The sequence below is a fragment of the Cervus elaphus genome, chromosome 27, assembly GCF_910594005.1.
Source record: "Cervus elaphus chromosome 27, mCerEla1.1, whole genome shotgun sequence".
Lineage (NCBI taxonomy): Eukaryota > Metazoa > Chordata > Mammalia > Artiodactyla > Cervidae > Cervus > Cervus elaphus.
In genome coordinates this window covers 35721526-35736279 of record NC_057841.1, presented here as the reverse complement: position 1 = coordinate 35736279, position 14754 = coordinate 35721526, and the positions used below count along the sequence as shown (strand labels likewise).

Genomic DNA, 14754 nt, shown 5'->3' with positions numbered 1-14754 from the left:
TTCAGCATAGCCATTAGAGGCAGATTCCTGGTTCTGGCTCTAAGAGTAGCCCCTTCTAAGTACACAAACTCGGGGAGGTATCGAGCCGTCTCCCCAGACCCTACTCTCCTCTGTAAAAATGAAGGAGAAGAGATCAACTGTATCAATCATTTCAAACTCTGCTGTTTGGAGGCACCATAGTGGAAGAGGTATCTTTACTTTTCTCTCCATTGTGCACAGCCCATCTACCTTTGTTGTTGCTTAGCTGCTAAGTTGTGTCCAACTCTTTGCAACCCCAAGGACAGTTGCCTGCCAGGCTCCTCTGTCCATGGGAATTCCCAGGCAAGAATACTGGAGTGGGTTGCCATTTCCTAGTCCAGAGAATCTTCCTGACCCAGGGATTGAACCAGAGTCTCCTGCTTGGCAGGTGGATTCTTTACCACTGAGCCACCTGGGAAGCTCGGGGTCTACCTTAGCCAGAGGAGACACTCTACAATCTAAGACTGAGCCTATGGATTGGTGATTTTAAACAACTCATCCATAACACAAAGTAACAAAAATAAGTGAAGAAAATACTGAAAGTTTAAATCATTTCTAAGAAATTTTATTGAGAATTATATTCCCAAACTTCATTTGTAATGCAGTTGTTTAGACCCTGGAACAACAAAATCTCCCTCATTTCAACATTTTCAGTGCAGAGTGATTTCTCAAGTGCCTCACAAAGGCACAGTGTCCTGAATGCAGCAACTAAAACCACAGGTGAAGGAACAGATGGTATCGATGCAGTTTAGGATCCGGCCGCCACATGTAACAACGCGCCCGTGTCTCTAGCCAGGGAGGCTGTAAGCTCCCTGCCCCAGAGGACGAAGGCCTCCCTATGAATCCTGCTGAATTGCTGAGCACAGCTCCTGGGCTCTGGTCGTTCCACCTGCTTCTTCCCACCAGGGTTTCTCTGATCCAACACCCCAGGCCACAAACCACTTTTATGCCACTTCTCTGTCCCTGAATTGAGCACAAAATCCTTTCAAGACATTTTTCTGAAAATTAAGCATGAGAAGGCTCTCTTACATACGACCAACGGGTTTATGCTTGAGTCTTGCACTAACTCACGGAGAGAAGGAATCTATGTCAATAACCCTGTTACACAGGAGGGATGTGAGGTTCTGAGTCACTAACACTGGAGACCACATTTCAAGACGCTAAGTAACAGCAGCTCATACTCCACCATCTAGGCCACCTCCCTAGGCCTACCCTATCCTCTCCCTAACCCTGCTGTCAGCTGGACTGCCTAAGGAATAACAAAAATCATGAGATAAAGAATGATGAAACTTTGAGCATCTAAAGGAAATTAGACCCAAGTTACTAGCATCTTCCTCCTTTGTGCTGCAGCCAGGGTTCTAAGAAGGAAGGAACAAGACGGACTATGTGGAAGCAGATAATGGAAAAATGCTCCAGGTATGGAGGTGGGGTGGGGGTCAGAGGGTAGGAAGCTCGGGAGACAGAAGAAAAAAGTAGGGAAGAGGGGAAGGGAAGATGGTCATCCTTCTTCCACTGCATGAAGTATCTAGGGATAAAAAAGAGGGGGTGAGAGGGAAAGAGGAAGAAAGTAAGCAGTGAGGTGGGAAAGAGAAATGGAGAGAAATGCCAAGCGATGAAAACAAGGAAAGTTGTATAAGAGGGAAAAAAAAAAAAAGTCACCAGAACCTTCTAGAAGTTTCAGGTATTTTAAATATTAGGAGGGTGTTATTCTACATATAGGCTTCCCTGGTGACTCAGTGGTAAAGAATCCACCTGCCAATGCAGGAGATGCAGTTCTATCCCTGTCAGGAAGATTCCCTGGAGGAGGAAATGGCAACCCACTTTAGCATTCTTGCCTGGGAAATCCCACGGACAGAGAAGCCTGGCAGGCTACATTCCATGGGGTGGCAAAAGAGTCAGCTACGACTCAGCAACTAAACAACAACAACTCTACATACATTAGCAGCCCTTAGTCTGGAATGATGAAGTCTAGAAATATTTTATTCAAGTTCATAAAATAATCAAAATAATGGATAAAGCTAACCGTGATATATTCACTAAATTAGAAAACACTAGAATTAAACATACAACTTGAAATCTGGAAAAGAATTTTGAACACATTGTCCACTTTAAGGAGACAGAATGTATAGATACTCAAGGATAAAAGATAGAGATAACTGCAGAAATTTAAGAGAAAAAAATGAACTAGACAAAGGCTAGATATTTCTTTGAAAAATAATCAAAGCCTTAACGAGTTTGATCTTACAAAGAGAGCAAAATTCATTTGGAAATGGCCAAATATTAGAAAAAATGGGAAAAGATTAGGAAAGGGAATATATAATTACATAATAAACATAGGTGAAAAAGACAATAAAAGGATATTAAGAACTTCCTTATAACAACACATTAACCTAAATGGAAAAGGTAAAGTTCCTTGAAATATATAACTCGTCAAAAGTGACCCAAAGAGAAACAGAAAACTAAAATAGCACTATAACCATTAAATACATTTAATTAGCAGTCAAAAAATTCACAAAGTTGGTTTTATAAGAAAATTCCACTAAATTTTTAAAGAATAGACCGTTTCAATTTTATGTAACTTTCAGAGAACAGCAAAAGGGAACACTCCTGAACTCATTATATGAGGTCAGTGTAACCTTGATATTAAACCCTGATGAGAACAAAAAAGGAAACTACAAACCAGTCTCACTTATAAACAGATGCTAAAAACTGAAAGAAATGAACTTGAGTCTAATGTTGAAAATGATACATGATGACCAGATTAAGTTTATTCCAGGTACACAAGGATGGTTTATCGGTAAAAAGAATCTTAAAAATATAACTTGCCACCTTAACAAATAAAAGAAAAATCTCATGATTCTCTTGACAAATGAACATTTGGTAAGTTTAACACCCTTTCATGATTTAAAAAACCCTCAGCAATTTAAGAATGATAGGGAACTTCATTTATCTTATAAATGCTATGCACCAAATATTTTTAACAGGGAATCATTAGATTCCTTTTAAACACTAGGGACAGGGGCTTCCCTGGTGATCCAGTAGTGAAGACTCTGCGATTCCAATGTAGGAGACACAGGTTCAACTCACATGCCTTGAGGCCAAAAAAAACTTACCATGCATGAACAAAGATTCCTACCATCTGGGCTTCTGTTTCAACATTGTCTAGAAGGCCTTACCAGGGCAGGAAGAAGAAAAATAAATAAGAGGTGAAGGACTGAAAGAAAGGGACAGACTGTCTACAGAGACTGAATCCCAGTCTATCTTCATCATTTTTACTTTCTACTCCCCGCTCAATCCTCTGCTCACTGCAGCCAGGCTTCATGCTATCCTGCTTTGAAAACTTCCCTCATCAAAGACACCCGGCTACCAAATCTAACAGATGAGTCTGAGGTGTTTCCTCACCTCCTGTCCTCTGGGCTCCCTGGTCAAGACTCTGCCTTCTCAGGCTGCTTTGCCTCAGTCCGTTCCACTGGCTCTCTTCCACAGGTGGAATTCAATCCTTTGATTTCAAAGGACACTCCTCTTAAGTGATGTTTACTCCTTCAGCCTGGATCACCATGTTGAACCCAGGTGACTCCCAATCTAAAGATTCCCAAGTTTTTACTGGACTAGTCAGGAGGATCTTATCTTCATGTCAGTGTGTTCAAAGGTGAACTCATTCTCCCCTTCACCCTCTCCGTCAGACTCCTTCTAGCCCACAACTTATGCCATGAGTCTAAGGTTATCTGACTTCACCTGCTTCATTCCTTTTATCCAATCTATGATCGGCTCCTAGTCATCTTGTTTATGTCTTGTTTAAGTCTCCTCCTCCTCTTTGCTCTGTATCTTCCTTTCCATAGCCACCAGCTGGGCTCAGACTCTGATTATCTCTCTTGAATTTCTGCACCTGGCCGCCCTGCTTTCAGGCCTGCCCTCTAATCCTTCTCATAAGGCACAAATCTGATTAAATCTCTCCCCTGATTAAAATCTTCCAGTGATTCTAACTGCCCCAAATAATCCAAAGTCTTCAGGTATGTTTTACAAAGTCTTCCAAGAAGTCTCTGCTTCTATTCATCTAGCCTTGACTTCTCTTTACTCATCCCCCTCTGTTCCAGTCTTAATGAACTGTTTGCTGGAATTCATCCCTTTCTCTTCCCCACTGGATATGTTGTGCTTTCTCTAAGAGCCCGGTCATCTGGCTCTTGCAGTAATCTTATAAGTTTTATGGAGACAGACTGGTACAGCAGTATCTAATAAGGTAAACATTCTGTAAATACTTACTGAACTAAAGAGAAGATTCTGCATTAAGTGATAGATATCAAGTCCATCGTGGATCATTATAAAGATGTACAGGGGTTATATCTTTAACACTCTGAAGTTAAAAATGAGAGGAAAATTATGTATGCCTATAACTCATTCAAAATTCTTTAGCTAGAGTAGAAGCCGGGCACTGCACTCTGATAGGAAAATGGCAGCAAACACCACAATCACAACCGTATGCAGGTTTTAAGTGTGAGATACAAGAACATATCAGGGTAAGTCTTGGATCACAACAAGCATCACAAGGCTAATACACACAAACCACACACTTCACGCTAATAGAAACCTTATGTATCTCTCTTCAAAAAGTTCACAGAAGTTATCAAAATGAAAGCCAGCTTAATTGTACATAAACTTGGCATTTACGTATGTCCCAGCTGCTTCTAAGATTCGTTTGCAGCAGTATACTTCTGGATTATATACACAACAAGCTAAAAATCCAGGAATAATGCAGACTGAATAAAAATTCTAAATTTCTACTTTTTAAAGGAATTAGAAGTTTCCTTACAATCTTCGTGGAGTTGATAATCATAACTATGTAATCACAACTCACAGTCCTTTTCAAGAAAATGTAAATAACAACAAACTATACATAGAGCTTAAAATAGGATGCTGCAATTATCTTACAAATTTCCTACAATATTTAAAATGTGCTTGAACTGTACTTATATAGTACCTTGATTATCAGTAGATGCATTTGCTTTTAATATGGAAAACCTAATAAACTTTTTAATCCCCCCCCCATTCTGCACAGGAGACAACTAAGGGAAGGGAGATTATGTGGGCCACTTTCACCATCACAGAAATCCCCTGAAATTAACGTTTAAAGAGCTTCTACAGATGGAAGCCTAGAGTTCTGCCATTATATTCACAGTGATACAAATCCCATTAGGCCCCCAACCTAGTAAAAGCGACACTGTGACAAAGGCTAAAATAGCTCTCAGGTCTTCACAATCAGACTAAATATCTACTCAATTGAAGCTGAGCTAACTTGCCAAAGTCAACAGCTTCCGGGTCAAAATCAAACATTATTTGGCCCGGAGATTAACACTGGTGTGTCCTCAAACTGAAAAGGAAATTTATATTTAGATCTCCAGATTCTAGCCTACACATTACTCCACCAACACGCATTTCAAGCATTTTTCTCTTCTGCAAAAGATTCCTGCTAAGCAATGCTATGTCTTCTAAATGATATGCCTTCGTTCTGTCTATGAACCTGATTAAAATTAAGAAACTTTTAATAGCTTTAATAACTCTCAAAAGCTGCAGAAGCTTTTCTCTGGCATGGTCCCCAGTACCACCCTCCCTCCAAATCCAGGAAGAAAAAAAAACCCCGCACGACAGAAAACACAAAACAACTAGCCACATGCGATGAACGCTGCGGAACGTGACTCTCCACTGGTTTAGGCTACAAAGAAAGCCTATGAGTAATCAAAAATCGCTAATCAAAACAAAGTTAAAAGCCACTTCCCCGCTCCCCAACCCCAGTATGATTTCCCTTTCTCGTCTCAATCCACTCCAGCATTTTCCCCCTCCTCCGTTTTTTTCGGGGAATTTTAGCAGCCTCTGAACAGCGGACGGTTAAGTTCATCTCAATGTCAGCCAGGGCAGAGACAAACGAAAAAATCACTAACTTGGAAGGTTATTTAGGACAACAATGTCTTTCACTGTCTTACTCCTCCCACTCCGGCCCTACTTGACCTACTACCAATATTGAGCCGAGAAAAATAGCCGTTCAAGGGGCTTCCACTACCGTCCCCCCTCCACCCCGGACCCCAGCGGCTCTTCCCGCAGGAGCCACTGCAAACCCACCGCGGCCGGGCGGGCAGGGTCCCCGGCTCCGCTCACCCCTCCCCAGACGCCAGCGACCGCGCTCCACACGCTCGCGCCCAACTCTCCTCGGACCCACTCAGAGCCCCCGATCCCGCCCGGCCGCCCCCTCCCCGGCGCCGGCACTCGCCCACCCACCTGGGCCGGGGTCGGGGCTCCCCCCGGCGGCGCGCTCCGCCCGGCGCAGCTCGCGGCTCCCGCACGAATGCGCTCGGCCTGTCCCTCCGCCTCCCCTCCAGCCCAGCTGGGAGGCGCGACCCAGGGCGGCTCCGCAAGGTCTCTCTAAGTCACCTTCGCGCGGCCCGCCCCCGGCTCCCGGCGAGGTCGAGCGGGGAGAGAGGCGCGGCCCAGGACTAGCGCCCGGGCCGCCCGAGGTCCGCGCTGGCCCCTCGGCCGCACCGCCGCCCTTCGGGGCTACAGCCGGCGAATGGCCTGCGGCGGGCGGCTCCGCGGCGGCTGGCGTCGTCCGTCCCTCCTCCCCGCCCCTCCGCCCGCCCGCTCCGCGGCGCAGGTAGGGACCTGCTGGGGGGCGGCGGGAGCGGCGCGCGGCCGGGGAGCTGCCCGGCCGGGGTTCCGGGGAAGGCGGTCCGCTCCCCGCGGTCGCTTGGCGAGCATCCGCGGAGCGCCGGCCCGGCCCGGCCCTGGATCAGGCGCTGTGTCCCCGCCCGTCCTGCAGACGCGGCCCTGGCAACTTTTAAATCCGCCCCCAGGAAAGCAGAGCGATCCTCTCCTGCAGTCTTCCACTTGAAGGTAACTGACACTCAGGCTCACACTTAAGAGTTAACTGCAAAGCCTGAGCTAGTCTGCACCTATTTATTTTTTTATGCACTCCTTGGGCTTCCCTTTGAGCAATGAGGAAAGCAACAGTAATTAACCCTACTAACGTGAAACATACTAACATGAAACGCACTCTCGTGAAATAGATGGTCTGAGATTCTGGCCACGCTTAAAGGGTGGATGAAGGCGCAGTGGTCAGGCAGACCCGCCACGTGAATGGCGATGTTCAGTGGGATGTTCAGGCTAATGAAATTCCCAGTTAATTATGAGGCTCTGTTGAAGAAAAACAAACCTTCTTGTTCCAATGGTAGTTTTAAACCTTTCTATGGTATATAAATGTGACCTCCACTTTGGGAAGCAGAGGAATACTGAACAAAATTAAATATTTCGTTGACAAGATCCTAGGGCACTTTAAGTTCACTCTTCTGGCAGTGAACTTGCACTACAGATGGGAAATGTGTAAAAAATGAGACAAGGCCACACTTGGAAAAAGGGGAATTAATGTCAGTGAGGTTCTACAGTGTCTTTGAAAAGTCAGTTTGCTTTCTGTTTTTTCTTCCCATTCTAAAATGGTCACTAAGTAGTACCATATTTTGAAAAGTCACATTTGATACTAAAGAGGAGACCTTGCTACAGATTCTTTCTCTCTAGGCCCTAAGAATTAGAGAACAATTTAGTTAACAAAAGTAGTACTAGGCAGCAAGAGGAAACAATGAACAATAATAAAGGCTACTTTGTTTCAGAAGGCAGTTTACAGAGCACCTAAAATGTGCCAGCCACTGTACTGAGGAGCTTCACATAAAACAACTCATTTGTATCCTCATTTTCAGATTTAGAAACGTAATTCCCAAACACATTAATTTGCTCAGAGTCCAGATTTTAGGTCCTGATTGGTCTGACCCAAAAGTCTGTCCTCTCTACTTGTGCATCTATTATTCATTTATTCATGTACATTCATTATGGACTGCAAGGAGATCAAACCAGTCAATCCTAAAGGAAATCAGTCCTGAGTGTTCATTGGGAGGACTGATGCTGAAGCTGAAGCTCTAATACCTTGGCCACCTGATACGAAAACTGACTCATTGGTAAAGACCCTGATGCTGGGAAAGATTGACGGCAAGAGGAAAAAGGGACAACAGAGGATGAGATGGTTGGATGGCATCACCAACTCAATGACCATGAGTTTGAGCAAACTCCAGGAGATGGTGAAGGACAGGGAAGCCTGGCGTGCTGCAGTTCACAGGGTCACAAAGAGTCAGATAAGATTTAGCGACTGAGCAACAACAAAGTAAGCAAGCACTATGCTAGACACAGATGCTACAAAAACAAGATACTTGAGTTCTAGTTAAGTAAATATATAATCAGACAAGTAAAACATACCCAATGTCATAAGCAATACAACAGCGTGGAAGCCCTAGAATAGGACGGACTTTAATTCAGTTTTGAAAGATGGAACCTGAGGTTGGGAAATGGTAGCAGTTCTCCAACAGAGAGGAATCCTGAGAACTTTATGCAACAGAATAGTGATGAGGAATCTGTGTGCTGGGTTAGGGGAGCAACTAAGATAACTAAGATACAGGAAGTAAAAATAATCTTTGATTAAAAGAGAAGATGAAGACAAACAAAGCAAATAACTCCCAAGTTTCCAGCTTGAGTTACCCAGTAGGTAACTTTGGGTTGATCAACAACTCAGTTTTAGACACTTGGTTTTGAAACGCCGCTGATGTATCCATACGTAAATGTCCAAAAGGCATCTGGATATACTGGTTCACAGCTCAGGAGATCCAAGGTGGAGATATCTGAATCATCATGGATTGCTGGGTTGAAGGAGTAGGTGAAATCATCCATGGAGAATACTGAGTGAGAAGGTCACCCCGGAAACCTAGGGACTACCAACATGCAAAGCACAGGCAGAAGAAAGATGCTTTAGAAGACGACTGGGGAGGAGTGGCTATATAGAAAAGAGATGCCAGAAGAGGCAGGCACCATGGACATCACAGAGAAGCATTCCAAAAGGCAAGCAGCAGTCAATGGCAGATTCTTCAAAGGACAAGCAAGATAATTTAAAGGTGTCTCTGATTTAGCAACAAGGAAATACTGGCAAGAACAGGCTTGATGGACCAGCTGAGCAATAAAAAAAGTAGAAACAGACGGTATCACATTTCCAAAAATGGATCTGGAAAGGGATGCAGGGAGCTAGAAGCTATAAGGGAGAATTCAGAAGAGAGTAGCTGTTTTTGAAGCAAGATGGAGACAGATGCCACCAATAAAAGGAAAGATAGATTAAAAAAAAAAAAAAAACTGGAATCAGGGGGTGGTAGGGAGTTGATAGCATAATACAGTGGTCACCTAATATTTAACAAAGAATTTGGCTTAGAATAGAGAATAGAGATGAGAGAAGTGTAAAGGCCTGAAAGATGTAAACACTGCAGATGACAGAGGCGGGGATTAAAGGCCTATGAACAGCTCAGAAAGCTAAATGAGTAACACAAACCATGCCTTGATAAAGTTAGGAATCCACATGAGGGCATGAATTCTCTCCAAAGACTTTAGCATCTGGCCCAGAGCAGGAGTTCCTTAGGCTGGGTCCAATTGAGAGTCTGAATCGTTCCGTTACACCACAAGCTTGGCATCACTACAGTCCCAACCATACATTTGGGTTATATCTCTTTATCAGTCAGAAGATTTAATAGGAAAGTATAAAACATAAGCAAGTTTACCTTAAAAACTGATCAGACTAATCATGTTGCGGGGAGCTTAATAATACAAAGAACCAGAAGGTCACCAGTGATGACTTCTGAATGATCTTTTAACCACTGAGACCACCCACTGGTGAGAAAAACTACAGAAACAATGATTCATGAAACCAGTTTCTAGCCTTTTCAACGGAATTTGCGCACAAAGTTTAAGAAAAACCATAGCCATTATATGGTTATGTTTCCCAAGCCCATCACTCTAAAAATATATAGTAAGGTTCCCTTTTGGAGAAGGAAATGGCAACCCACTCCAGTATTCTTGCCTGGGAAATCCTGTGGTCAGAGGAGCCTGGTGGGCTACAATTCCATGGGGTTGCAAAAGAGGCAGAGATGACTTAGCAACTAAACAACAACAAAGGTTCCCTTTAGTAGATCAATCACAGACTCCACAGCTTATTTTATATACTGCTGTTTTTTTTAACAACTTAAGCAGTGTTATGTCATGTAAAATATGCCTACATAATGCCTCATTTATAGAGCAGTCACATGGATACTTGGAGTATCTAGGCCACATCAGAGCACCTCCAAGTGAGCAAAGAACATCACAGGCTAGAATGCTCCAGGTCCAGACTGAGGTCTGTGCTCATTGTCAACCCTCATAAAGAACATCTTATTCTTACTGTGGACGTAATTTTGCCAAGTTTGGTTACTACTGTTTTTCGTTTTAACAAACAGGCAATTAGTATGAGTAAATGAGAAAGAATCAGTATTCCACTGCTAGAGACAGGCACCCAGCTGATCTAAAACTCAGGAGAGAAAAAAATTTTAAACCAAAAGAGTATAAAAAGGAATTCAAAAAGCAGCTGCAGGATTGGGCCATTTAATCAAAAAGAGTCCTATAAACATTATCCCCTGAAGGTATCTCTGTATTAAGGAACAGAGTAATTATGAACATACAAAAGGACAATCCTAAGGCAGCCAGGAGAGATAAAGGATGAACATTTTAGGTTAAGAAGTTAAATGTGTAACATTTAGAGTAACTGTCCTCAAAAAAGATTACAGTGGGAATTTTTTTTTTCTGCCATTGGAGCTGGGATCACTTACATCTACTGGTCCCTATTCTGTGCTGTGTACTATGGGACGTGTTTGCCAATCTGATCTCATTTACTCTTCAAAACACTCTTTTCTGGTTGGTTACCACTTTAAAAAGGAGATTGTATTTTAAAACTGAGTCAAAGACAGGGATTAAAGAACAGAGTCAGGAATTGGACTCAGGTCTATGAGTTCAAACCTTAATGCTCTTTGAATAGAATTTCTAGATGATAAAAATGTAATTTATGATTCCTGATAAATAAGGCATTATGGTGCATAATTATTCCACTCTGACCTCAATTAAGCTATTAAAGTCCTATGTTGTAATCCTTAGCTACTTGATAAGACCAACTTCAGTGATACCATTTATCTTTCAAACATTTTTTAGGCCTTCACATATTCTATAAGCATATTTCTCAGAAGGAAATCCATGGATTTCTACTTAGGGACTCATAGGGGTGATATTTCACAGAATTACGGTGGAAAAAAAAAAAACACTTGAAGATATTCTGAAAGTTTGAAGCAATACATGCTATTTACTAAACGAATACCTTGTGCCCTTTTGATATGCTGATATACTCTATTACATATTATTCATCAACACACATTTGATCGCCATACCCAACATTCAGGAGTTCATATATTTTCATTCTTTAGAAACTCACCCAAGGTCCTACAGTTGGTTAGAGAAAGACTGAGATTTAAAAAAGGTCCATTAGACTTTCAGACCAGGGCTGTTAATGACTTTCTACATGTCTCTCCTATTTCAAAGACGACATGATCAAAGTTCAGAGAACTTAAGCGGACTATCATCTCTTAAATAATAAGGATGTGAACTCAGCACAGTCATTCCACAAATGGCCCAGTAAATATTCTTTATACCACACCACCTCCATCCAAAACAACACAAAACCAATGGTAAGGACACGGAAGCACCAGGCATCAGAGAAAAGGGGTCATAAGTGTTCATTAGCATCCTGCAGTAACAACCACTGACTTATACTCAGGGCTTACTTAGGAACCATGCTAAGCATTTTGCTCACAATTATCTTATTTAATCCTCAGGACAAATTTTAAAGGCTTATTTCATCCTCATGACAAATTTTAAAGACTTAAAGAGGTTAATTAGGCTAAACTTTAAGCTAATATTCTTGTACATGTAAATTTCCACGTGGAGGTGATTACCTTTTTCTTTTTCTAATCAGTTAAAGATTAGAATAGGTCAGCTTCTTCAAGAATTACTTCTAGTGTTTGCCTTGAAACTATACACTCCTAGAACAAAAGAGCCATCAAGACATTCTCGTGTACCACACAGGAGATGCAAATTTAGTTTTACAATGTAATAATAAGTGCTACCTGAATCATGTAACATCAAAATTTGTTGTGTTTGTTCCGACAAGATGGTGTCATCCTATGTGGATTTACTGAAGTCACTATATCATTCCTCATTTAAACAAGCTAGAATATGAAATTCAGAAGCCACCAAAAATAGAAATGCTGAGAAGTGATGATTTCAAACATGAGATGACTCAGCCATTTAACATGCTTCATGGACAATTCTTTTTTTCCTATGGTATTTAACAGAATCCTATTAATTTTCTGTAAGCTTGTTTAAACGAATTCAGATTATTATTACTTTTCCTGTTGACCGCACCTCACAGCTTATGGCATCTTAGTTCCCCAAGAAGGGATTGAACCTAGGCCCTTAGCAGTGAAAGCACCAAGTCTAGCCACTGAACAACCAGGGACTTCCCGCACAGATTTTCTTGTTGCCCAAATAAAATAATTACAGAATTTGTGGTATAGATAACAAACACAGCATTTTTTAAATGTCCTATTATTTCTCAAGGCTTCTATTCTAAAGATGGGAAAACAGAATTTTAGATCCTTATATATAAGAGAAACATATATATATATAACCATTTTCATCTACCTTGTTTTACCAAAACCTCAACTCTAAACAAAAGGCACAAATCAACTGTAACAAGAATAAGAAACTGCGTGTCCTTGGAAGGTATTGTGCTAAGTCCAGTAAGTCAAACAGAGCAAAAACATATCCTTTGACTTTACATATATGTGGAATCTAAAAAAATAAAACAGAAATTTTGTGTCAATCTAAAGAGTTGAAGATTAAACATATACCCAGAACTTATATGGAAGAACGCCTATTGCTATTTGGCTTGCATTAAAAATCATGAAAATGGAGGAATTCCCTGGTCGTCCACTGTTTAGGACTCTGCAGTTTCACCACTAAGGGCACCAGTTCAATCCTTGGTTGGGGAACTAAGATCCTGTAAGCTGTGCAGCATGGCATGTAAACATACATACATGCATGCATAAAATCATGAAAATGGTGACGGGGGTGGGGGGGTAGGGGGGAAGCATACAAAAGTAAAGTCCAAGTTCAGGCAGCCAAAACGCACTTTAACGACTTTTCAGTCCTTAGAAAAACACTCACTAATGGATAGCATACCACTTTTACTCATATCTGGAAGATCAGATGACAAATTTTTTTTAAATGGGAAAGAATAAATGGCAAAGAACACAAAAGAACATTTAATCCATTAAGTTCAGTTCACATAGGTAAGTGTGAGAGCAATAGACTATCTAAACAAAAGTACATATTTTTCACAAACAGACCTCTTGTTTCTAGAATATTTTCATACCCTTCTTATCGAAACGCCACAACAACCCTGAATAGATCAACTATAAACATACTTGTTAAACATGGGTACATAAACAAATTAGATGATATGAACAGAAGTTATTTCAGAATCATCCTACTTAATCAAGAATAAGTAAGTTCTAACTTCTGGTGAAAAATGAAGCTTTCATTTCCTTTACTATTTCCTCCTCTCTTTGGACAGTTGGAAAGCAATGATGTACTGGATAATCAAGCATGTGACATGCAAACAATGACTGTAACAATTCAATTCCAAAGACCTACCCCTTCTTGTTTAGTGAAGAGATGAAGGCAGTCACTCAAAGCTACACAAGTTTCTCTAGAAGCTTCAGCGACAACTTCAACTTTCTGAAGAAATGATGGAAGCATTTCTATAAATAAAGTAAATATAATGAGTGGGATTTTAAGTAATAGTAAAGTAAACCAAGACCACGAACATATTTTCATATCCACTAACCTCATGTTTCCTTCTAGCTGCCTTAAGCATATAATTACTGTTCCTCTGGCATGATTATTAAGCACCTACTGTATGCAGGGCATATAAATTCATATAGAAAAAGCAAAGGCGAAAGCCTTGACCTAGAAAAGCCTATATCTTAAAAGGAGAAGAGCCAGGACTAAAAAAAAAAAAAAAGAAAGCAAAATTTTATAGACATAAATAATGTTTAAGAAAAACAGCTGTCAAGAAGGACTGATATCATTATTTATAAAACATTAACACTTCCTTTCATGATATTCATTACTAGATAAGTAATTTTATTCCAAGGCAAAGTGCTAAAAAGAGACAAAAATAATTCTGTAGTTGACATGACAGCTAAGAGATCTGAAGGCGGTATTAACTCAACTTCCTCTACTTCTTATTTGGATAAATGTTCTGTATAAATAGGTTCTTCGCTCTCAAAAATACAGCCTTGTCAAGGCCCAGTATCCTTCCGTATACATGTAAGCTGGGAAATAAATGATAATATCAGCATCTTCCTCGGACCCCTAAAGAAAATCTTAATCCACTTTTCCCACCATTAAATTTTTATTTTTTTTTTGGCAAGAGAAAACCACAAGATGCATACATGTCACTTAAACAAGTGAAATGTCACATTAATGTGAGAAAAGTGTACTTAGTTGAAATAGTGTATAATTAACATAAAATTCCAGGCTAAGATCCTTTAAATCTTTCCCTTCCATCAAAAAAAAGAAATCATAACATTAAGAAAGCTTTAAGAAAAAAATAAAGGGAGAAAGACAATTAAATCTGTCGCATCCTCTTGATGTACTTAAACCGCTATTCTTAAAACATGGTAAACAAAGTCAATAAACAAAAAGAATCAAGCGAATCAAATGCCAACAAATCTGAACAAAAAT

At 40.9% G+C, this 14754-nt stretch overlaps 1 protein-coding gene across 5 annotated transcripts in view; it reads right to left on the bottom strand.

Annotated features, from left to right (window-relative positions):
• Positions 1–14754, bottom strand: part of OSBPL1A (oxysterol binding protein like 1A) — a 213259-nt gene that overhangs the window by 107046 nt on the left and 91459 nt on the right. For 2 of the 5 annotated variants that reach the window (XM_043889695.1, XM_043889696.1), the window contains exon 16: positions 13660–13766. In XM_043889695.1, the coding sequence (XP_043745630.1) occupies positions 13660–13766 (107 nt within the window). Of the gene's footprint in view, positions 1–6285; positions 6637–13659; positions 13767–14754 lie in introns of those variants that run through there. The other 3 variants (XM_043889699.1, XM_043889701.1, XM_043889700.1) reach the window with 3 other exon arrangements.